This window comes from Sycon ciliatum, chromosome 4, assembly GCF_964019385.1.
Source record: "Sycon ciliatum chromosome 4, ocSycCili1.1, whole genome shotgun sequence".
Classification (NCBI taxonomy): domain Eukaryota; kingdom Metazoa; phylum Porifera; class Calcarea; order Leucosolenida; family Sycettidae; genus Sycon; species Sycon ciliatum.
In genome coordinates this window covers 35,966,755-35,992,130 of record NC_088646.1, presented here as the reverse complement: position 1 = coordinate 35,992,130, position 25,376 = coordinate 35,966,755, and the positions used below count along the sequence as shown (strand labels likewise).

At 45.9% G+C, this 25,376-nt stretch overlaps 1 protein-coding gene across 1 annotated transcript; it reads left to right on the top strand.

Moving 5' to 3' along the window:
• Positions 1-695: 695 nt before the first annotated feature.
• On the top strand, positions 696-23,740 carry LOC135815935 (phosphatidylserine synthase 1-like). The gene is made up of 13 exons (XM_065329291.1): positions 696-1,110; positions 5,120-5,214; positions 10,459-10,503; positions 11,973-12,094; positions 16,337-16,492; positions 17,082-17,233; positions 18,210-18,269; positions 19,107-19,185; positions 19,844-19,956; positions 20,482-20,547; positions 20,930-21,029; positions 21,939-21,989; positions 23,095-23,740. Exons 1-13 carry the CDS (start codon positions 884-886, stop codon positions 23,317-23,319), a joined length of 1,491 nt encoding a protein of 496 aa, XP_065185363.1. The 5' UTR covers positions 696-883; the 3' UTR covers positions 23,320-23,740.
• The last annotated feature ends 1,636 nt before the right edge of the window (positions 23,741-25,376 follow it).

Below are 25,376 nucleotides of genomic sequence, written 5' to 3'. Positions count from 1 at the left end.
AACAGTAAGGTTGTATTGTACAAGCAAGAGAGTGTGTGGCCGGCAGCAGCAGCTATTGTTATCAGGCTGTGGATTTTCCAGAGGCGATAGCATTTCAAGCGGGAACAGTCAGTCTCATTCAACATCATTGTGGCGTGGACCGTTTCAGTTTCAAGTCACGGATTTGAAACTTTGAGAAGAAAGGTTTTTTGAAGCTACATGATTGTAGTAATGTAATGACTTCTAATGATTATGTAGCCTATTGTAGGATGTGTGCAGATGCATAGGCCAGGCCAGGGCTTATGGTCCAAGTAAGTTATGGAGTCCACGACTACGGACTCCATAGCACTGTACTGGGGACAGTGGCACCCTTTTTGGACATGACATGGCAACAGCTACAAATAATGACATTGTTATGTATGTCCACTTGACTTACTTTTGCCATTGCTTGTGAAATGGGAAATAAAAGCACCTGCGCTGCACCAGTGCAGCGCAGCAGCTACCTCATTATGTAGCTGCTGATGCAGCGCAGGTGCGTGCCCTTCTGTAAAGCGCGTTCGCGCAGGCGCATCCCCCACGTCCGCGGAACGTGATCAAACACCAGATAAGAAGAACACCGAGCTAGTAGACGATCGACTGCGCTGCATGCACGTTTTTCTGCATTCTGGATGCTGCACGCGCACACTGGAAAGAAAAATTCAAAAAAGTCACTGCACAGTCGAGACTGCATGATGCACCTGTGTTTTACATTGCACTTTCTTGTTTGATGAGAACTTGCTTGAGAGGTTGAGTGGTTTTGTGGTTTGATTTGTTGTGGGACTTCACTTCGGCACTCGTCTTTTCCGGCCTTGCCTGAGCCTAGAATAGCTTGACTACCAGCACATTCGTTCCATGATCGCCGAGGATGCCGAGAAAGGCGAATTCTCCTACAACACCTGAGTTATCCCCACCAATGAGGACACGTCTCAACTCTGAGTCGTCGCTCACTGGATATTTGACATGCTCGGACAACGAGCATGATTACAACGAAAAGATCGTGGACGATATCAACATCAGCTTCTTCTACCAGCCCCGTACTTTGACCTTGCTCTTCTTTGTCATCTCCTCACTAGTTTTATTTGCTCTGTTCAGGTAAGGACACGAACAATTATTCAATTCAATTTAGATATTTCTCAATTCAATACAATATTTTAAGTTCAAAGGGATGTCTGTTGTGAGAGTCTTTAAGTATGAAGAAAAGGTAAAAAGAGCAGGGCTTGAATTTGAATTGAGGAGGAGGGATGACAGGAGAAACTTCAATCTGGCATGACCATACAGGGAGAGGGTGGAAGGGTAAATGGGATGCTTGCATCCCTTTCCGGCCTCTAAAGTGTTGCCAGGCAAGTCCACTATGACCGTGCACGCCAGGGAGTAGTTGACTGCAATACAGAGAGACGACATGGCGACTGTGTGCGTGTGATTCACACTTGCCTCACAGGTACAGTCTGCTGTAAAAGCAACAGTACATAACACCCGGGGGGGGGGGGGGGGGGGGACTCTTCAGAAAAAGGGTACAAAGGTGCCTCGGGGCTTTGGCCCATAGCTCAAAGGCTTTTTTATATAAAATTTTGAAAACAACCAAGTTGAAGATAAAGTGAGTTTCTTGCAAGGCTGTCTTCTCCCTTTCCATCCAGGGAGTTGTGAAAGCCAACACGACTGCCCGTTTGTGTCCTTACCCAGCCATTCAATCCCGATCTATCAGATAATTTGGATTTTTTCAGAACATTTTGAGAAATTTTCGATTTCATCTAGTTTGATAGTCCGGAAAGCTAGCAGTTTCGACCTTGCTAGGTCTCATCAGCTGAACTCTCACCCTGATCTGAAGCAGGAAGTGATGTGATGTGACTTTGAGTCACGCTGAGTCTCATGACTGATGACCTTGACTTTGGTAGCTTAGCATGTGGGCACGGGAACATACTCTATTGTTCTGCATGCGTACCACACACATCAGGGTCTGTTCTGCATGCATACCACACACATCAGGCACACAGAATTGTACAACCCTGTGCACTCTAGCCCTGTACATCGATCTCAGGGAAACGCAGAATAAAAAAATGTTCTTCGACCTTGCCCGCATCGAATCATTTTCGACCAGGGACTTGAGATGACAAGGTTTATGACAGCTGGATGACACTCATGTGGTCATAATGCACTATTCACTTGTCAATCTGGGTCTCTGGGCATGACAGTCGTGTCGTTATTGGCATGTTAGCAGTATACTCCTCCAAGTTGAATGTATGTGGTCCATTGGGCGTTTTCTCTGGCCAACAAAAAAGTGTCGCTTTTTCGCGATTTGTAGTTATATTCAAAGTCGTTATCAGCGAGGTTGACTGTATTACCAAGATTGGCGCATGTGGAACTCTGATCCATGATGCTACAGAAACACCTGGCTATGGCGCGTCACAGTGAATTTCGTTAATGCCATCAATAAACCGCTGAATAATCGTAAGGCAGTGAATGTGTGTACATGTACATACAGTGCTACCAACCTGCTCGGTCTGATTTGCGTACTCGGACAGCTGAATTTCCGTATTTTCCAGAGTTTTTCCGTGCTACCAATTTTTTTTAAATCCCATGATTTATTTTTTGCGAAATTTGTAGTCTTCGGGGCACCGGGTGCTCAATGAGTGTCTTGCCAACTCTTGACTTGTGTGCATTGTACGGATGTAGCCATGTAGACCCGGTAGACTGTAGTAGTCATGATTGTGGTTGTGGCACGCACTGTAGCTGGCTTTGGTAGAAGCAAGAGTACATACCGGTAACTAGGGCTCAAACGGTCACGGTTTTACCCCTGACGGTTAACTGCTAAGCTAACGGTCGGTTATACGGTTATAACCTATAAGCCACGGCAATCCTGCGGACTTTTTTTTAACCGTATATTTGACTATACTCATTCAAAAAATGTACCCTATTCAGTGCAACGCACACTTGTACATTCTCTTGCATGCTCATTCATACATACTCTCACACCAAGAGACCAGATATGACCGAGTTGACAGCCCAGAAATTGCGTACGCGTGCGACAGCCCGCGAAAGTGCATACTTTGCAACGACCTGATACTTGAAAAATTGACTGTAAAGTTACTGCGTAACCGTTATCTTTATCGGTTAACCGTTAATTCTTCGTAACCGGCCTGCAACCGGTTAATCGGACTAATCGTTTGAGCCCTACCGGTAACCCCAAGAGTGTGCAACTCCAGATATGGGGTCTGCGACGGCAGAACTTTACATCACGTGATGAACCCGTACACATTATTTGCACTATTTGCATGATAGATACAGGGTTGTGCACAACCCAGCTTTGGGCTCAACTCTCTTGTGGTCACTTTGCACTGTTTCCCAGCGTAACCTTTTGAACCATGTCACGTGATGTGAAGTTCTGCCGTCGCAGCACAGCATAGAGGTTGTGCAGGCAATTGCACACTATTGGGGGTTATGTACTCTTGGTAGAGCAAGGATACGCATGGGAAGAAGTAGCGACGACCCGGCCATTATGGAATCCAATACACCACACCACCACATTGCGCTCTTGGCCGATCCAAACTCTGCACTCACATCACCATCACCACAGCGAGGACAATTCCGGTATATAGATTGATATTGACAATGACCCTCCAGACAGCTGTTTCGCTCCTCCTGAGCTCATCAGTGGAGGCATATGATGTTGAATGAAAGAATAATAAGAATAGACTGATCTTTATAGGGCTCAATTGGCGCAATTGCGCTCATTTCTTCATAGAAACGTGGCATACCCTAAGTGACAAAAGTGATAACAAGGTCAGGTGATAACGACATGCGCTCATGGCTGGGACAGGAACATGTAGCACGTGTGAAAAGGGGGGCGCAAAAAACAGCAGTCAGTCTAACACCAGAAAAGTTAGTCATTGCATGTGCCACAAAAACAAAGATACTGCGGCTGACTGTACTTGTTCCATAGTGACGTGACGGGGAACGAACGACGAAGCGAACTGGCCGACGCGGCAGACCCAGAGGCCCCTGAGGCAATCACTGTCCTGCCAGCCCGTTGCACACAGCCACACCACGCCGCCATACCCGTTGAACACGTACACTGATGTTGCCTGCGCCTTCAGTCTGCATCTTCCGTCGCAAAACAGCCACTGCAAGGAGAGCACGCAAGGATACCGTATTTTCCCCATTAAATGTACAGTACTTTTATTTTTTCAAAGGTGGTCAGACATGTAATACTATAGGAGACTGTACTAGTACTGGAGACGTGTACTTTTACTGTTTCTGGAAAGATTGATTGCCTGGGTTGGGTGGCAAACAACTCGCGATAATGATGCTGTAAGGCTGTAAGTACATCCAGCCATGGTAAGAATCAGTGTGCAAAGACGCAAAGATGATGAATGGGTAAGAAGAACGAAGTAATGTGGACCCTTGGTACCTGTACCCCAGTAATACCCACCACATCATTCCAGCATGTACTATTATTAGAGACGTGTTCTTTTATATTTTTGATACACACTCAACATGATGTGATTGTACTACAAGTGGAGACGTTCTAGTATTGGAGACGTGTACGTTTAATGGGGAAAATACGGTACTCGTGTTCATAAATCAAGGCCATATCCATTCAAACTATACTCATCATGTGCATGAGTACCATGCCATATACATGTAGAAAAACTGGTTCATAGTCAGCTGATCCAGACTTCTCAGTTTTCTGTACAATTTCGGTCAATTTCCGTACTGCGAAAAAAGGAGTGAATTTCCGTACAGATATGGAAAAATACGGAGGGTTGGCAGCACTGTACATATTTCACCTTTCGTACCCCATGTGAACCCGCGTGGGATTGATAGTATTATAGATGGCATGGGCAATTTACTATAATACCAGTGGTCTACTCTACCGTGATAACTTGCAGAAGTCATGCATCCTAGCTATGTGGCTTGTATTAGTCAAGTCAGGTTTGTCTGGCTCGAGCCTATCCGTGTGTTTGTGTATGTATGTGGGTGCGTATGCACAAGATGAATTCCCCACGGTCCGCAGCGTGAAACTCTAGTTGTAACTATAAATTTCCTCTCTCCGGCTTACTGTGTGTATGTGTGTTTTTGCTTGGCATTCTGTTTGACCTTGTAGGGATGATTCAGTGTCCAGACAGGAAAACATCTTCCATGGATTCCTCAGCATTTTAATATTATTTGTTCCCATTAGTTTGCTTTGCCTTCCGAATGGTAAGTGCCAGTCTGCTGTTCAGCGCACCACTATGTACATGTATCCATTTTTAAGGTTCTAGTAACTACAATCCATTCATCCAAAACTGGCACCCTCACTATGATTTGGTACCTCGCACGTAGTCTGGTAGATATACAATGAAAAAAAAACCCAGCTACTGTACATCCTGCATCGTGTGACCCGTGAATTTCTGTACTGCCACATTTGAGAGCAGAAGAGTCAAAGGATAAGGAGTTAGAAATTCAGCCCGGTTTACACACTTAGTACAGGTATACGGAGGCAAAATGTGCGGAGAAGCAGATCCGAAACCCAGATTTTTTTAATTATAATTATGTTAGTGCATGGCAGGGAGGGCCCTGTGGCTTGTTAGTGCCCTCCAGGGTAGTCAGAGGACCGTAGGCCCAAGGGCTACCCTGGAGAGCACTAACAAGCCATTGGGCCCTCCCTGCCATGCATTAACTATGTTAGAACGATGTCAATCCCGTTGCCTAGGAGCTGACTAATCAGCGACTTTCCCAACGACTTCATTTTCCCCTTTCCAACAACTTCTCTTTAAGAGGACAGAATTTTGAGCACGCGTGGCGTTCTGACACGTCATGACCACTGCCACTGTGACACGCGTGACGTTCTAGAACGTCACGAGTCAGTACGGAACTACATCGATACCGCGTTTCTTCCGTGGCGTGGCGTCGAGCTGTACCGCTGCACAGAGGACTCCTAGGATGTACGAGTACAGTAACAAAAAAATGTGAGTCGCTCCGTACGTTTGAACTGGAGTTACATGCGCGTGCATACATTTCAAAATACCAATTTCGCGTAAAACTACCTTTATGAAAACGGTCATAACTCTTGTAATCTTTGTTGTATTTCCAAAACAAAAACAGTTCTGTGCTCAGGGTACATGAAAGAATCGTTTGAAATCAAGTTTGCTCACATAGAGTGAATTAAAAAAAATTACTGCGTGGCAGAGGTTTTCAATGAGCCCGGGCTCAAAAGGTTAAAGAATGTTTATTATTCTCGCAAAATAACCTCACTAGTTGTGAGGCAACATGTTAATTGTAACATTGCAGTTATGCAGACCTCCACTAAATACAGTTTGAAGAGCATTATTAATTCTTTGCTGTTGTTGTTGTCGTGAGGATTAAAGCATGGAGCTGGTCCTGGACAGGCAACATGAACTTCTGAAGGAGGTTCTGCGATTTGAAGAGTTGAAGATGGCGGTGGCTGCATTGGAGAAGGAGGATCAAGGACAAACGTTGAACATACTTCTTTCGACGTATTCTGTTGAAGACACGCTTGCGAGGGTGACGGATTGTCAGGCGGACGCGAATTTGATGATGGAATGTAGGGTCTAGTTTGCGAGTTGGTTCGTGAAGATTGAGATTGCGCAGGACTTGTTGTAGATGTGGTGTTGTCAGAAGAGTCTTGAGATTCCTTTTGACACGAGTTGGATGATTCTTGACAGTTTTGATCAGCTGAACTTGACCTTTCATCTGACCCCCTTGATACTGAATTTGCTTGTCGTCTTTCCGATGATTGAGATGAAGGTGCATCTAGAACAGCTGCCATATTTCTCTGTTGTTCATCAGTTGACTTGCTGTAGCTTGCCAGGCTCATGGCATTTCGGTGTCCTGTTACCTGCATGATGCGCATGACTTAAAGTGGAACTGCATCACATGTGTCTCGAGAAGTTTCTCATTGCTGCCTGTGTGATCGTCAACCACTGTTTCCTCGCTGTCCACGAAACCAATTAGATCGTTGGTACCACAGACAGGTCAGTTTTCTTCACCTGTCTTTGGATTTCTCTCCCACGGAGTGCAAAGTGATATGTCATGTAGAACCACACCTCCATTACAAGAACCTCCGGCTCTTTGCATCGTAAGAACTTGTTCTTCAGCTTCTGAAGTCATCGTCTGTGATATAGTCCTTGTGGTTGACTGGTCGTAGTTCTCCTTTTCGCTTCAGTTTCTTGAGAACTCCATCCAAGCAGTTATTGGAACGGGCAAACTCAGGATTGCTGATGATATTCCATTTCCGCTTTTCAACCACGTGTCAGCGTAGAGCCGCACTAAAGCATAGATAACTTGAACGTTGATATGAACCGCCATCTTGTCGTTTAGCAGCAACGTAAAGTTTGCACAGGAAAGTATTCAGCTCAAACTTTGAACACTTCTCAATTTTTATTGGATGTGGTTGCTTCTTGTTGAACGTATTGAAAACAGAAAGCCAACATTGATTTGCTTCCTTGGCTTTGGCAGATACTCTTGAATCCAGAACTTCCGTCAAATCCTCTTCACTTACAGACCGGAATCTTTTAGGGTTGGGCTCTGCCATTGTTCTATAAAGAAACACGGTTCTACTTGCAATCTTACATACTCTGAATGATAGATAGTTCATCGTCTCTTCCCTATAAATATGGTCTATAGAAGAAAGCAGCTTAGAACGTTCTATTATGCGTACGTTGAACGTTGTGCTATGTACTATATTTTGTACATATTCTAATTTTGTACCGTACATAGTACATACTTAGCATAATTTTGATCTTTTAGGGAGCATCTCATAAGTTCGCATTTTGTTTCTAAACGTAACGCATTTCGAAACGGGGGTAGGGGGGTAGCGCCCTTTTCGAATAGAAAAAAATGACTGTTCGCACATTTTCTGGAACTGTACAATCTACTACCGTGCTAGATCCCTGCAGCAAAAGAGTGTGTTTAGGTGGAGATCTACCTGTGTTTGCAGATCAGCTAACCCTTGCACTGCATGCATGCAGGCTACTTAGAGGTGTCAAATGTCACACCAGCCTGATCAAACCGTGTACAGTGTACCTGGCCAGCGTTTACAGCAGTACAGTTGTTGTGCAGGAAGTCTATGTTTAGGTGCGTGTACATGTCATTGATTGTACTTGTACTCAGTAAATGCGGTACTACTGACTGAGTCTGTATGCCATTCACGACCGCTCTAGCAAGCATTCATATCCATGTACATGTACATGTACAATCATGTACATAAGCATAGCATAGCATGGGGCCGCATGGACGTGTACAGTAGATAAACACAGAGCGATAAGACTTTCGAATAGAGGGGGGAGGTAGGGGGGTAAAGTCTATTCGAAATGCGTTACGTTTGCAAAATAGATGCGAACTTATGAGATGCTCTCTTACCGTACTACGGAGTAGTAAAATTACAATTGAGCGGGCTTTAAACTTTGATAAGGCCCTCGGCGAGAAAGTCATTGAGCTTGTTCTAAATGGGGTTAAGTGACGGATATCCATAGTTCACTGGTTTGAGGGAAAGACATTGACATAAAAAGGACACACTTCAGGCTCTTTACAAACATCTTAAAGTTTTTGGTTTCACAAGTATACTTTCAAGCCTTCTCATCACTTTTACTTTAGCTATATTCTTCTTTGCGCTGTTTTACCACCTTCTTTCTGTACTTAATCCACTGTTCCTGTTCCTTGTCCCTTGCCTCTATTTCACCTGATGAGAAGGCTTGAAAGTATACTTGTGAAACCAAAAACTTTCAAGATGTTCGTAAAGAGCCTGAAGTGTGTCCTTTTTATGAGTATTATAGCATTTTTGTCTCAGAGGAAACTGTTTACCTACATACTTAGTTATCAAAATTTCACGAAGGAAAAGGCATTACTTGTATATCTGTTGGCACTCACCCATCAAGCCCCTATAACAAAATTCACGGTTTGCGTGAGACTCGGCTAGAGGTTGAGTTTCCGCATCCGTAGGAATGCCTCCACCCTGAAGGATCATGGGCGCAGATGCAGCTCCTAAAGCGGTGGGAGGTAAGTAGATCAGACCCATCACCAAAATGGTCAAAGACCAACTACTTGTAATCCATGCTTCCCTCGTGCCATGCCCCTATAAGGCCATCATTTTTTATATCTATGTTTCGCGTCAGTTCAACTTCCAGAATCATATGCGAGAGGTGGAAAAAAATAAAAAGTTGCAAAATAATAAAAAAAAGGCTCATCAGAGGTGTATGCACTGTACATAGCACAATAGCTCGTGCATGATGTACATTCGAGAGAAAAATCGTACATCGAAGCACAACATCTGGGTTATCAGCATGAGTAAATATTCACTTTGGACAGAGGAGGCAACCGTTGGTGCCCAAGCTTCGCTGGATTATTGTACTGAAACTTCACCAGCGGTGCAAAGAGCTCCGGAACGACGCATCCTCTCAGCTTGAGGCGATCAATGCGGTCTGGTTTAAGCTCATAGAATATTGCTCCCAGATGCCGAACAAACGATTTACGAACGCTGGCCTAGAGGCCATTTCTGAATCCCAGCTTCGCCGTATCGCAACCAGTCCACACTGATGACTCGCACGATCGTACACTCACTGTGCATGTTCGATTTTTTTATTTTTTCCGAAAAAAGTCAAAACGTATGCGTGCGGACGACACGAAACATAGCTATAAAAAATGATGGCCTAAGGCCAAGTAAAAAAAAAGATTGTTGATCGTCAGAATTTTCCGAAAAATCGGGGCGGACGGGAGGGTTTTATTTTTATTTTATAATTTTTTTAAATATCTGCATCGACCGGACATCTTGAAATCTTAGCATGTATTACATCTATGGGGTTATGGGTGTACTACCATTGTTGGTTGTGACTGCTACCAGTCTGCCTGGGCACACTCCAAACACTTTGAACATGTGCAGATGACTCTGTGATACAATTTCCTGCTGCCATGCAGTGGGCACGCACACACACACACGCACACATACACACACACACAGACACAGACACACACACACATACACACACACACACACACACACACACACACACATACACTCGTGTGCATGAGTACACACAAGTTCCATGAATGCAGGCGTAGATATCAGGTGGTACACTGTACAGACTACAGTGCCATGTATTGTAGTTGCCAGATTTCACACAAGTACACTGGAATCACACTGCACTGCGTGATGTCGCTACGGTAAAAGCACGTTGAAGCTGTACATGAGAGCTCGCGTACGCGCGTACTGCTAAAAAAGTTCGCGTTTCGCTAAACACACGAGTTTTCTACCGTTGATCACGAAAATAAAAAATAAAATAAATCCCGGGGCGGGCGCTGACGATCAACAATCAGTTATTTTTATACTTAAAGCGAGAGTGACAATCCCGCCACACTTGTGAGAATGCACTTGATAGTAATAATGGATTAATGGTACTAGTATATTTTAATTAAAAACCATGTTGTGTCTTTCTGTGTGTCCTGTAGGGCCTTTTATTCGTCCACATCCTGCTGTGTGGAGGATTGTATGTGGTGAGTAGCTGTCTGTGGCTAATTTTATTTTTGGTATTTTAGGTGTGCTAGGATTTGAACAGATTATTACAATCTGTGTTTTGAACGGCCGGTACGCGTACTAGTGCTGCAGTAGTACCTTTTAAAATGTGTCTCACGCTGTTGAATAGGTGGGGCTGTCTTGCAGAGCCAGGTCCTTATCTACAGTTGTGCTACTGTAGGTGAAACCGGAGCCAATGTGCATATTTGGCGCCGTTGACTTGCACTCCCTGGAAGTGGTATGAGCGCTGCTGGACATACACATGTGCAGATACAGTGGTGCAACGGGAACACGTCCAGGGTGTCAGTTTTTGCACATTGGGTCGGATTTCACTGAGCGCAGCTACAGGGCTTTGAAGTGTGACGTCAGGTCGTCGACAACTTCGTAGCAACAGACAACCATTGCGTCCCCTGGCACGTGTCGTTTTGCAGGGATTAAAACATATATCACAGAGTGCTTGTGCGTGCACTGACTACACCGCCGCCACCGCCGCACTCTGTGGCCGACCGCACACACTTCTCACAACCATCAAGAGGTTCATTCGGAGTACAGTACTGCCTGTATAGATTAGATACCTCATGCAAAGTATGCAGATATCCTTTCTCCATTTGGGACATGGGTCTGCTGCTTTACCCTCCTTTCCGCAGTGCAGAGGAGAGCAGTGACTTGCACGGAATTACAATTACCAATTGCAATTCTTATTGCCTTTTCCGAGGAGCAAGGAGATCGATTTGCATGTGCACGTCGGTTAAGTTTTTTAAACCTTTTTTTTCGCTGACTGTGAGAGCTGATTCTTTGCGTTGTATCCTCTCTCCTGACTTGCGGTATCTGATTTTTCTCTCAAAATGAGACGAAAGATGCTGAGGCAAGGAAGAATCAAGGCTGATCGAAACTCTGAAATATTTTTGCCCAGTTCGTCGCAGTCCCTTTGTTTCACCGTTGAAAACCTGGGAAGATCAGCCATTGTTCCATCAGCTTTGCAAACCTGTTACTATCAGCAGGAGGCACCTAGAATAGCTGTTTCTTCTAACAAACCATTAATTCTCACCACGAGTAACCTGCAGATTACTGCGAAAACAGTGATGAGCGAAGGGTTGCTAAGGTTTGTTTGTACCCAGAACTTTCATTGGCATGCGTTGTCAGGTGGGTGTGACGTCATCACTTCGGAGCCCTATAGGTCAAGAACGATCCTTACATATTCTGCTACTAGATAGTCCATAGGAGTGAGATATTGCAGTGAGATATTCCTTCAGTTTTCTTTACATCTTGACAACACACAGTTCACAGAGAAGAGGTAATGGTTGCACTGTGTTCTCTCTTTGTGTGTGTGCGATTGTGTGTGATTGTGTGTGTGTTTGTGTGTGTGTTTGTGTGTGTGTGTGTGTGTGTGCGTGTGTGTGTGTGTGCATATGTGTGTGTGTGTGCGCGCATGTGTGTGTTGTGCCGTTAGGATACAGCATTGCATATCAGCTATGCCTGTCGTTCGCCGTCTTCCAGCGCATGGAGGACGTGCGCGGTTTCCTGGTCACTCTTTATCCGGACCTGGCCGTTGCTAGCAATGACAGTATGAAGGTGAGTTTGGTGTGAAGTAATGTTGCTCTCTACCTGCTGTACAGTCTTCCAGCTAGGCCTGACTCAAATTTGCTGTCGATTCTCCAAGCAAAATATTGGAAAAAAATTTAGGAAAAAAATTCTGGCAATTTTGGAGCAAAATATCGAAAATATCACGAAACCTGGACGAGTTTCTGGCTGTGCACGTGACCACTTCGGGCGAATAGGACTTTATAGGACTTTATAAAAATGGAAATTCAAAATTGGAAATAAAACCGATAAAATTCATACCGGTATGAAAATCAAATTCACATGGTTGTCCAACTGATATCAGCAGGCAAAATGGAAGCAAAAGATCGGAAGTGAAAGGAAATGCCAAGCAAACTTTGCGAAAAGGGGCGCAAAATGTTGCCGCCAAATATTGACGAGTGCGCACGGCTGTTCGTCAGCGGCCATCTAACAATATGGCGGCATTTTTTTTGTCGAAAATCGTTTATAATCGCGTTTATGCGGTTTTACACAGGAAATTGCCAATACAAGTGGAATTGTTAGAAAACGGAAGGAATAATAAAAAATAAAAAACGCATGGCAAAGCAGGTAAAAACCAAATACATGTAGATCAAAGCGCTAGCTGCAAACTTCAAACAACAAAGCCTTCTTGTTCAATTCTTTGTTGAGTTTGACGTTGCATCGCGATATCGGTGACGAGGAAAGTGGACAAGTAGCTGTGTGCCTGTAGAACAGAAAGATGGAGAAAGCAAAGAAATACATGTTCTCTCCAGGCGTGTAGGTAGAGAGACTACACACCCGAGTACATTCCTATGAAGATTTGCGCCGCGGAAAAAAGGAGTCCATTCGAGTTCAGGAGAGAGAGAGAGAGAGAGAGAGAGAGAGAGAGAGAGAGAGAGAGAGAGAGAGAGAGAGAGAGAGAGAGAGAGAGAGAGCAAGGAAAGTTGGTTACTCACGATATTTGCCAGAGATCATGTCGACTGGCGACGTTTTGTCGTGGGACGCTGTATGGCTTGAGGCAGAGTTCGGGACAGATGCTGCTCAGCCATAGCTTTCTGCCTCTGCGGGAATCTGGCGGTACCTTCGCTCAAGAGTGTTGAACTCTGCATGGATGCTCTCTGCTCCTTACTCGGCCAACAGACCGAGCCCTACTCCGAGCCTCTCCATTGCCGGAGCGGTGTGGCTCTCCAGAAGATGACGCTTCGGCGGTATATGGCCAAGCCCTCGATCGACCACCTCCTTCCGTGCTGATTTGAGGAAAGTCCTGATGTTGAATTCCAGCTCTTCAAGCTCTTCTTGTGTGACCTGGAATAAATAGCACATAATATCAGTTCTGGATCTAGTATTCATGATCAAATTCAGGAGTACTTGCAGCAAAAGTGGGTGGCTTGGAACAGACGAAAAAGCTCCCAGGGAATAAATTGTTATATTGAGTTATGTTTACCTTTCTGCACTGGCCAAAGGCAGACGTACACTTCCTGTACTTGTCCAGCAGCTTGATGTAGCGCAGCAGCAGCTTCATGTAGCGCAGCTGGACAACGCTGGCGTCATCCATTAGGTCAGGACAGCGTTCCTGAATGACGGAGATGGGAGCAGCAGCAATTGACTCCAGGACAGCGGGCTGAAGTGCGCGGTGCACTTGGTTGCCGATGAATGCACCTCCGTGATATACCTGGCGCTTGATGTTGTGGGATTGCAGCACAGGTTCGACTGCTGATTCGCAAGGCCCACAGATGTCTTTGTAAGCAGTTGCGGCAAGTATCTGCTGCAAGATGCTCTCCTTTGCCTTTGTTATCTCCACCACTGTGTCATTGGCCTTCTGCCACTCCACTCGGATCTTTTCACACACACACTCCAAGTTATCGCCAGTAGCGCCCTGGTTGTGGGCATGGAGTGCTACATAGTTCAGCTGCTGCTGGTAGCCAGAGGCCTGTTCAGACGCTGCTGCTATATGCTCTTCTGCGTCACAATAGTATGCTCTTCTGCGTCTCAATAGAGGCCAGATAGCCGTCGGAAAGCGTTGCTATCTCCAGCAGCAGAATGGGCCTTGCTGGCCAAGAGCTTGTCCAGCTCGCACAAGTCCTTCAGCATGGCTTCAAACATCCAACCAAATATACCCAAGTCCAGGTGGAGGACTGACACGATGACGTTGGGCAGTGGGACGGGGCGGATTGCCGGACGAATGACGTTGTTGTGTACCTTGGCGTTTGGTAATCTCTCCCCGGCTGCGATGAACTCTAGCAGGTTGTTCCTGAGGGTGGCCAGGGAGCGGGGTACACTATCCGCAGGCTCTCTGTGCCATACTGGCATCTCCATGGATTTCTTCATGCAGTGGCAATGTAGGCACGGACGTAGGCCACTTGGTCTGGAGAACTTGAACGAGTCGCTGCCATGATCCCCGCCCAGCTTTATCCAGATTTCGTTCTCCGGTACTGCACCATTGTGCGATGTCAGTAGGCCACGATCCTTGTACAACTGGAGGTAGTGGTTGATGACTACCTCCAAGCTGGGCATGTACTGTACACCATTGGTGCAAGCACAGTCTCCTTCTTCACCACCATAGGCACGTCCTTGGCTGTGTAGGGCAGAAGAGCTGCTGCCAGTGTTGTTCGTATCAGTACACAATGGAAAAGAAGAATGACCTGGAATTCGTCTACCGAGTATTCTATTATACTGAATCTGGGGATAAAGAACGTCGAACAACCACGAAGTATCCCGAATGGATCCGCAATGTACATTGTACTTCGAAGAGTTGAAGATCATCAACAGACTGTCTCCTTCGTAACTAAAATGTATGATACAGAATGTACTTCAAATCCACCTAAACCGATTGGAAAATGCTAGAATGGATTGAAATGTGATACAGTGATACAAAACAGTGTATGCAAATGCATCTACTTGCAAGTAAGCAAAACTGATTATAAGATGCCGCATGTGAAAATCCGCCCTGTACCATAATCATTGTAACACTTACTCCCAAAGCGTCCAAACTGTAGTCTAACTAGTGCTGGTAGTTTGATTCGACGACAACTCCAGCAATCCAGCAATTCAGTTGACTTCCGCACCGCTCACGAGACAAGATCATGAAGATGCTACAATATGCACTGGAACTGAAAGGAAATCTTATGCCAAACATCCACGGAGGAATCTCCTTCTGATCTTGCTCGACCATTCTTTCAAGTTACAATTGACAACCAGCAGAACATGTTCATGCACATGTTCATGCACTGCATGATGTAGGAGATCTCCAAATAGGTTCGTTGTTCTGGATATGCGCAGGGTACCTGGCTTAAGTAGGATAAGGCCCTCGTAGTCGGGTTATACCGTACCCTCATATAAATCCCTCCTGCTATCGCAGTCGGGATTTATATTCAGCCGGTATAACCCTCTGACTCGGGTTATATCCTCTACTTATACCCAGCTCATATTAACCCCCACTAATTCCTGTGATCTATAACTGGTGAATATATCTCCATATTCACCACTTTAACTTGGGGTATATACTTTGCTATATTACCCACTTAGAGGTTGTAACTTTTCAACTTTCAAGGGACTTAGAAATTTTCTCTCCAATTGAAAAAGAAAAAAATTGAAGAGAAGAAAGAAGTTTCAGCAGGAATCGAACCTAGAACCATAAGATTCCCAAGCACCTATCTTGACCACCCAGCCACCAGGGTGTTGATGCAGATGTTGGTTGAAAGAAAGGTCTTAGGTCTGGAACACGCAATACTACCTACACATAATAGTATACTATTGTATACTGGGATACTAAAATAGCTATTTCGGACCAGTATTTCAGGCCAAAAACGAAGCTAGGTATAAATAGAATAAACACCTCTGTCTTGTGTTTATGGGAATATAAACACTGTCTATAAAAACCTCGGCTACGCCTCGGTTTTTATAGCAGTATTTATTTTCCCATAAACACTACGACATCGGTGTTTATTCTATACGTGTTTTAGCCCTTGTCCTGTTGTACCACTACCCTATGCCGTATATGGACTTCAGTATGCCTTTTAGATTATGTTTCATATCGTATAGACAATAGAGGTCATTCAGAGAAGTTGGTTTGCCTAATTTAGCGAAGCGTATAATGCTCCTTGTATTGGTTCCTTTCCATTGACATCCTCTACCACGTGGAGCCACAATGCACGTAGGACTTGATCACTGTCCATTGACAAATCGCTATGGTAGCCAGTCAGGAAGATGACAGATAAGGATGTGTCTTGGTGTTTTGCATTGCGTTACCTGCAGGCGTACGCGGAGAACTGTGACTTGACGGCGCACAACCTGTGGATGAGTATCGACTTCTTCACGTTCTCTCACTTTGTGGGCTACATAGCCAAGGCAATGCTGATACGCAATGCCGGACTGCTCTGGTTCCTCTCCGTCATGTGGGAAGTCACCGAGGTCAGTACTATGTTATGCAGATGCTTCAAGTAGATACGTATGCCGTATTTTACTTACGGCAAAACAGCCTTCCGTCTCCTGTATTCGTGTCATATCCCGTTTGTGTTGTACCCCTTCTCTTCGGGTTCGCCATGCTTCTTGGTGCTACGTTGTAAACTGACTCGTAGGGGTGAAACAATTATACCGAATACTCGAGTACTCGCTCGGTTTTTTCAAAAATAATCGTGCTCGTAATAAATCAGAGTACTCGTTCTTACATGGTACATGCATTTTCCACAGAAATCTGTAGTTTCGGTGCAGCAGTCGGCAGATATTGATGTGCAGACTATGTGGTGACCATTTGTTCACGAGTAGAGAGAGCCCAAATGACCCACCAACCAATAATTCAATATAGCCGAGTAAAATGACTGCCACTCGGTTCAATCAGGGTTGTATCATGTGATTTCAAGGCCCCTGGTGTGCAATTTTTAGGAGATGAAGAATACTCGAATATTCGATCGGAGAAAATCAGAGTACTCGAACTCGGGATCTCAGTGCCAACTTTCACCCCTAAAACTGAGTGCTATTTTGTATTTTCTGTGCGTACCAGCTGGCCTTCATGGATCTGCTGCCCAACTTTGCTGAGTGCTGGTGGGATATGCTGATCCTGGATATTCTCCTCTGCAATGGCCTTGGTATTTACGTGGGCATGCGTATCTCACGGCATTTGGAAATGAGCTCGTTCCACTGGGAGAGCATCAAGTAAGTTATAATTAGGGCTGAGTCGGGTAGCATTTTCTTCAGGTATCAGGTTCGGGTAGTTTTCCACGGTTAGCACGGGTACCCGATCGGGTAATGTTTCCATGGTAACACCACAATGCACCCCTTTCTTTGCACACTGGGCAGACATGTGGAGTATAACATGAATTTGCACACGTGCACTGTACATGATATCATCTGCGACTTCGGGTTTTCGGGTACTAGTACTATTCTGTACCCGTCTACCCGAGATCCTGACGGGTAGCACGGGTACCCGACTACCGTATTATCTCTAATATAAGCACAGTCTCCAATAATAGCACGTCTCCAATAATAGAACACCTTGGGGCGGCGTTCAAAAAATAAAGTGCTCAGTCTCCATTATAAGCACACTGTGTAAATTCATTATCTGTACCGGCGAAAAAACCCTGAAATGTGTGTGTCTGACATGAATTTGGCATGGCAACATGCCTCTGAAAATGAGGTTGAAATAATAATGGAACAGTCTCCAATAAAGGAACATCTCCATTAATAGCACGGGGCGGAGGTACATTGAAAAAATAAAGGACCGTGCTTATATTAGAGATAATACGGTACCCGTGCACACCACTAGTTATAACTTATAATACAATGTGGATCTGGCTTTTGGGAATTTTATGTTTCATTGCTATCAGGCTCGGCCTCATTTTCTCTGTGCTGCGCTGATGAGCCCACAAAGGACGAAATAGTTCGGTCCACAGATTGAGTAATACAACTTGGCTATTTGGTGTGAGCATCGAGCACAGTCAAGCGCATTGCACATTACACATTCCACACATTATTGTGTTCTTCTGTTTGTCTCACTGGCAATCATTCCTGACCCGGTGTCTCTCCTCACAGCTGCTGTTAAGTGCTAGTTGTGAGCATAGGTGTAGGTCTTCACAAGATTTCTTTGGGCTGAGCTGGTCACCTGTGTGTTGCCTTTTTTTTAATCTCTCAGGGACATTCGCACTGCAAGCGGCAAGATCAGGCGGATAATCCTTCAATTTACACCTGAGAGGTTGGTCATGCTGCTGTCTGTTCATCTTACGACTCTGTCAATTTATAATACAGTCCTGTCGGTCGCTGAAGAACTGGGGGGGGGGGTCAGCCTTCTAGCCTAGACCGTTCTTATTTTCATGTATTCCAGTCTATGCGCAATTGAATCACCATGTATACATTGGTATGCTGTGCTTGATGAAATTCTAGCCTGGCCGTTCTTCGGCGCTACCCGACAGTACTGTACATGTATATGAAAATGCACTACAGTCAACTTCGCTTATAACAACACTCGACGGGGCATCAAAAAGGTGTCCTTATTCGCGAAGTGTCGTTATACCCGAAGTCTCGTTATACCCGAAGTCTCATTATGTATTGCAGTGGGATGGGACTTTGCCCTGGGCATGGAAATTCTGTCGTTATTCGCGAATTGTCGTTATATCCGCAGTCGTTATTAGCGAAGTTGACTGTATTTCATTCTTAAAAGAAAAGCTGAGCAGTACATGGGGCCGACAATTTTGAAATAGAATGAATCCCTCGCCCACACCAGTAATGGCTTTGAGTGCTGGAACCTGTCTGTTCATGCCATAGGTAGGCTGGGGAATTGAGATCAAACTTACTGAGAATCTGTCATCTTGCGCGCACGCACGCATGCACACACACGCGCGCGCACACACACACGCACTCCCTCTCTCTCTCTCTCTCTCTCTCTCTCTCTCTCTCTCTCTCTCTCTCTCTCTCTCTCTCTGTTTCTCTGTATGCCTGTCTCTCTGTCTGCCCCCCCCCCTCTCTCTCTTCTCTTTCTCTTTCTTTCTTTCTCATTATCTCCTATCCTCTGCTTATTTTTGCTGCTGTACAGTTGGAAGCAGCCTCGCTGGTCTGCAGCCTCTCCTCCAGTTCGCGTATTGGCAATCCTCATTCTGGTTTTCATCTTTCAGGTACAGTAGGTCTACAACTAAATCAAGGGTTGCTTGATTGCGTTGTGAGATTCTATAGGCGGTTCCAGTCATAACTGGCTTCTTCACTAAACTAGTGCTTGTTGGCGTGTGTTGCTACTTGCTAGCATTGTGAACTAGGCGGTGATGGGGGTGATGTAACTGTTATTCACAAGGACAGACCTCACTTACCACGTCTGTACCTTTGTCATGTACGGTGCTGGCCAGAGAAATCCAACCTCATGAATAAAGTAGCGCTGCGTTAGAGTGCACAGACCAGCATGTGTAGTACTAGTGCTAGGGCTGCGTAGTGCCCGGCAATGCTATTTTATACATGAGGTTGGATTTCTTTGGCCAGCACTGTACTTGTACATGCGTGTATCTATGTGCTTACCGCTGTACGTATGCGTTTAAGTGGGCGTGTAAGTGAGCATGGAGTCCAGTAGCACGTCTTTGTACATCAGCTTTTATGCGCAGTGTGTGTTTAGTGCGTTTCAATATCATAGGAATCACGACTGCCGCTGCATGCTACGCTGAACAACTCAACGGACTGTGCGAGCTATGCAAGTGGCAGGTGCCAATGTGTATGCGTACGAAGGTCCAGTGTACGTACGAAGGTCCAGTGTGCGTGTGGATGTGCTTACGTATTGTGCATGTACAGATGTATGAGTTGAATTTCTTCGTCTTCAAGCACATCTATCACATCCCGAGCAGTCATCCCATGCTTCTCACGCACCACTTCTTCCTACTCATGTCATCGGCACCAGCAGCCAGGTAAGACTGCAGCCAAGGTTTATTCTCGTGCCAGTGACCAGCCAATGCCCATACCGTAAAAGTCCGTAAATAAGTACCTGCCCGAAAGAAATACCCCCTTCATTCTTTTGACTCTGTCTGTTGAAGTCAAGTCAAGCCCGATAAACATACTGCCCGAAATAAGTACCGGTACGGTGCGCACATGCAGCACGTAGCATGTGCATCGACATGAAAATGACTTCTCCACTACACACAAGTCAGGTCCGAAAGTTAGTTCGCGCCCGAAAGTCAGTACCCGCCCGAAAGTTAGTACGGGTGTGGTCACTAAATTCGAAAGTAAATACGTACTTATTTACGGACTTTTACGGTACTCTATGATGGCGCATGGACAACTTTTGTTCACAGACACGTAGATCGGGCACATAGCGCTGTTGCTAGAAAAAACATGCATGGTTGGGGGGATAAGACTGAACAGAAATAAAGTATACAACAAGAGCATTTCGAGGATTTTTTTGTTTTCTGTGTGCTCGTGTTTCCTCTCGTCAGACAATATTACATGTACGTTACGGATCGCAATCGCAAGCGTATTGGCGCTCACTTCTGGTTCTATGTGTAAGTCCAGTCTACGTTGTTTTGTATCATTTTCGTCTCAACACACTATTCTTTGCCGAATGTCCCATGTTTCTGCTTGTCTCCGCAAGTTGCGCACAAATGAGTGGCTTTGGTGATGGGGAGTTTCATTGTTGCTGGTGCCACATTAGCCAGAGTGTGGTGTGCACTTCGATATTCTGGGTGAGCGCTATGCTTTGGACATGAGTCAGTAGCAGGCTAAGAGACACACCTGGCATGCACACTGTGCACACTGTGCAGCAAACTGCGATGCTATACCGGTTAAATTATTCTCTTTATGTATATATTATTTGTATGGTGTGTGTATGCATTGTGTGTGTACATGTGGATGTGGGTGGGTGGGTGTTTTTGCTTGTGCTGGCAGTGCCAACATGGCCACTGAGTCGTTACTGAACTATCGCCATGGTAAAGATTTCTTGGATACGCTGAACCCGACCAAAGTGCTCATGTGGGTAACAATACAGGTAAGCAACGCACTGCTATTCGTAAGAACGGAACGGGGCAGGAATCCGGGACACACCTTTGAGATCGTGCTTCTCCGAACATGACAGGCAGAGTGTTTACATGTGGTATGCCTGTCTGGGTTGCAGTGGTGGGAGCTGCCTTTCGTTGCCTTTCTGGCAAGTGCTGATTTCTCTGAAGGTGTTCATAGGGGGGGCTTTGTGGTAAGCAAGGTGTAGCAAGGAAATGATGAAGAAGGCGCTTTAGTTTTGTCCCTGCCTCTGCCCCTGCTGCTGCTGCTGCTGGTGCTGGTGGTGGTGGTGGTGCCGCTGATAGTGCTGCTGGCGCTGCTGGCGCTGCTACTGCTGCTGCTGCTGCTGCTGCTGGTCTACTGACTCATCGTGCGTTCCTTTGACCAGAATGGTTTTGAGAAATACGGTACTACTCAATGAAATCCAATGAAATGCGACTGCGCGTGCCGAGCGCTGTGCAGCCCTAGACCTGTGAGCACTGGCCTGTGAACTGGTCAAGGTACAAAGTGGACTCACGTGATCAGATTTCACTGAGTATGAGCACTGCAGTATTATTGTGTACATGAACAATCATGCAGTGCCGTACACACAGTCCAGTTGGGCCCTCACCAATCACACATATCCGTTGCTACTCTGAGGTTCAAGACCCTAGTTAATCATCAGGCAACATGACTAGCGACTGAGGCAGGGACCTACAGATCACTGCAGGATATACTCAGAAACATGCACATACATACATACATGTACATAGGTCTGTCTGAAGCACTGGTCTTTGGGGCATGATTTGATTCGCAAGTTGAAGTCATTTTGCCTACTTCTAGCGGGCCTATGATTACTTGTCTATGATTACTGATCTGTCCAGCTATGTGTTGAATATGATCTTGCTGTTTTTTCCTGTAGATATTGTTGAGTATCGCCGTGGTGGTCAGTATGGTCTGGTTCACAACTGAGGTGAGTGCAGTCACAGTCGTCACAGTTGCACCGAAAAGAATTGTTTTTGAACAAGGAGGCACATTAATTAATCACATGGGCGAGAACACGAGGGATTGAGGGTGCACCGCATTGTACAGTTGAAGTGTTTCCTTGAACTATAACAACAGTGGAGCGAAATACAACTAGACAAGCGTATCTATGTCATGTATAGATCAGTGAATGACTCGTCGGATGAAGCTTATTGGCTGCAGGCCAGGGGCTGTGCAGCGCCCGGCGCTGGTTAACTCACGTGATCAGATCTCATTGATCATCACTGTACAGTAGTTCCTGTTGAGTTTTCATCACCTCACACCTGAAGTAGTACAAGGCACGCTGACTTTTGGGAGGTGAAGTACTGGTGAAGTACTGGTGAAGTACTGGTGAAGTACTGGTGAAGTACTGGTGAAGTACTGGTGAAGTACTGGTGAAGTACTGGTGAAGTACTGGTGAAGTACTGGTGAGGTACTGGTGAGGTACTGGTGAAGTACTGGTGAAGTACTGGTGAAGTACTGGTGAAGTACTGGTGAAGTACTGGTGAAGTACTGGTGAAGTACTGGTGAAGTACTGGTGAAGTACTGGTGAAGTACTGGTGAGGTACTGGTGAAGTACTGGTGAGGTACTGGTGAAGTACTGGTGAAGTACTGGTGAGGTACTGGTGAAGTACTGGTGAAGTACTGGTGAGGTACTGGTGAAGTACTGGTGAAGTACTGGTGAGGTACTGGTGAAGTACTGGTGAAGTACTGGTGAGGTACTGGTGAAGTACTGGTGAAGTACTGGTGAAGTACTGGTGAAGTACTGGTGTTTAAAGTGCGGCATAACGTTATACAGTGAACCTACTTATAACGACTGCGGATATAACGACAATTCGCTAATAACGACAGAATTCCCATGCCCAGAGCAAAGTCCCATCTAACTGTAATACATATGATCAGACTTTGGGTATAAGGACACTTCGCGAATGAGGACACTTTTCTGATGCCCCGCCGAGTGTCGTTATACGCAAAGTTGACTGTACTCCGGAAAATACGCTATCTCTTTTTTGAGCTGGTGTTTGTTTGTCTTATTGTTTGATGGTGGTGCACAGAAATCAAAGGGTCGCTTAAGTTTCAGCGGCTCTGCATTGTCGGCAAGGCAAAATCACAAAGAACGTCACGTGGACTTCCGCGACGGGCAGGATGTGTGCGATGACACTGGCCACCACCACCACATCACTGTGGCGGCTAGTGACGAGGGGGATCATGATGCAGATGCCGAGGGAGAGGACGAGACTGCCAAGGTGGTGATGGCCAGACAACGGCGGAAGCGCTAGCCCCGTCTTCAAGGTCAGCAGCCTTGACCTTGTGCTAAATAGTGAAACTCTTCTTACCTAACTCATCCACTCACACCCTGACTGTGCTTCATTACATTGAGAGAAAACCTCACATACTAATAATAAGTTATTTGGGGAATGCTATGGTGCTGCCCCCTTGATTTCCACATACTGATTCATGCGGTGAAAACTCTGCTTTGATTTTATATCTTGCAGAAACCTCATAAAAAATCTAGCCTTTTTTCAGCTCCTTATCTTGGCCGATTCATTAGTATTGATTCCGTTAATTCCCGCGCTGCGCTCCTGACTCCACAAACTGCTCACTTGCAGTTTCTTTGGCTCCGTCTGCTGGTTGGCATTCCTCTCGCTCTCTCTCTCTGCCAACACATTGTTGTTGCTTGATCCCTGTTTTTAAGCCTAACAAGAATCGCGACGGATCCGTGTGTGGGTGCGCATATGCGTGTGTACGGTGTGTGTCTGTGTGACTGTGCGTCTTTGTATGGCTGTGTGGCTGCAGGGGTGTACATAGGGCGGCGGCTCCCAGGATGCCTGGGAGCAGTACAAGAAATCCTGATATACATGTAGGGTACCAGGTGCCTGAGCTTCAAGTTGTGTGCTCACACATTTCAACCAAAATGTTGAAAAACAGCGCCGCTTCCATGGCTCAGCCTTCGAAGTGCGCTACACACGGGGACCTGGACTAGGTTGGAGCACCTGGACTAGGTTGGGTGATCTGGACTTAGCTTGGAGGACCTGGACTAGGCTTGAGGACCTGGACTAGGCTGGAGGATCTGCATACTGACCAACCACCAAAATCTGAATCCCTTGACAAGACATACAGAATCCCTGGATTTTACTCAAAATCCCTGGATGGCACAAAAACAAGTGAAAAAGGGCCTTTCCCACCAAAAAAAGTTCAACTCTGCTAGATCTGCGTACGGCACTGTTCGACCCTGCATTTTTTTGGACCCTGCATTGCAGTTCGATCAGTCTGCGCCCGGCTATAAGCTAGCGCCTGTCAGTGCAGATCTTGTGGTCAGGTCTTGAAAGTGCCGTGCACAGTTCGAAGTGCGAGTGCGCACCGTACATATTTTTGAAAAACCGGGACATTCGAGGCGAATCCATGGAGTTTTCTGGAAAATCCTGCATCAGACGAAACTGTGACTTTTCCGGGAGTTTGCTTGAAACCCCCGGGACCCCGGGAGTAGTGTTGATTTCCCGGGATTTTCCCGGGAAAACCGGGAGGGTTGGCCAGTATGGATCTGGACTACCTTGGGGCACCTAGTACCTGGACTACACACGGGTATCTGGACTACAGGCTGATGGGCGTCCGGTGTGCACCAGACCAATACGAGCAAGTAACGATTTACAATGATCTAGCTTCAGACCAAGGACGGTGCTGAACACTACATGTAGTCTTGTTGTGCTGCATAGCAAGTGGTGATGTGACTTCCATGTACCATGTGGATGTTCATAGATGTTGTACAAGCAATTTTGTTGAAGCCATAGCTGTGCTGATGAGGCTAAATGGCTGAAACAGCTTGCTGTCCACAGCATTGGGTAAACTTTGTACATTATGTGAGGTGCGTCGCTCACAGAGCAGTTCCGCAGGCCGCACTCTGTGTGAGGTTTCTTTCACTTGAACATTCATTTTCATTTTTGTTGAGATCCTGCTGGTGCTGGTGCGGGGTGAGGATAAAAGGGAACTTTAAATCTGGGTGGCCAGTACTGTATTCAGAGCTATTTTGAGTTGTGGATGCCTACTGCTAAAGAGGCAGCTGGGGGATGTCGTGTGCTTGTTTTGAAGGCTGAGTGCGCAGGGACTGGCGCTGACTATGTAGGAGCTGGGGGGGGGGGGGGGGGGGCTGCTGGGTGGTTGGGGCCATGGTTTACATACTAGTACATGACACACACTTGAGAGGGACGAAAAGCGTTTCTTCTGTGTACTGTGTAGTGTGTGTACTAGGCTCTGCACCTTGGTGTATTGAGCACTCTCACGAGCAACCACAACTCCCTCCGAGTTTACTAGTACATGACACATGTATGTGCATGCATGT

Bases quoted from the DNA above. Each gene is read 5' to 3' on its own strand.
- LOC135815935 (XM_065329291.1), top strand. From the start codon at position 884: ATGCCGAGAAAGGCGAATTCTCCTACAACACCTGAGTTATCCCCACCA. The intron at 10,504-11,972 runs GTGAGTAGCTGT...TTGTGCCGTTAG, and splicing joins TGTGTGGAGGATTGTATGTG to GATACAGCATTGCATATCAG. The intron at 19,957-20,481 runs GTAAGACTGCAG...TCCTCTCGTCAG, and splicing joins TCATCGGCACCAGCAGCCAG to ACAATATTACATGTACGTTA.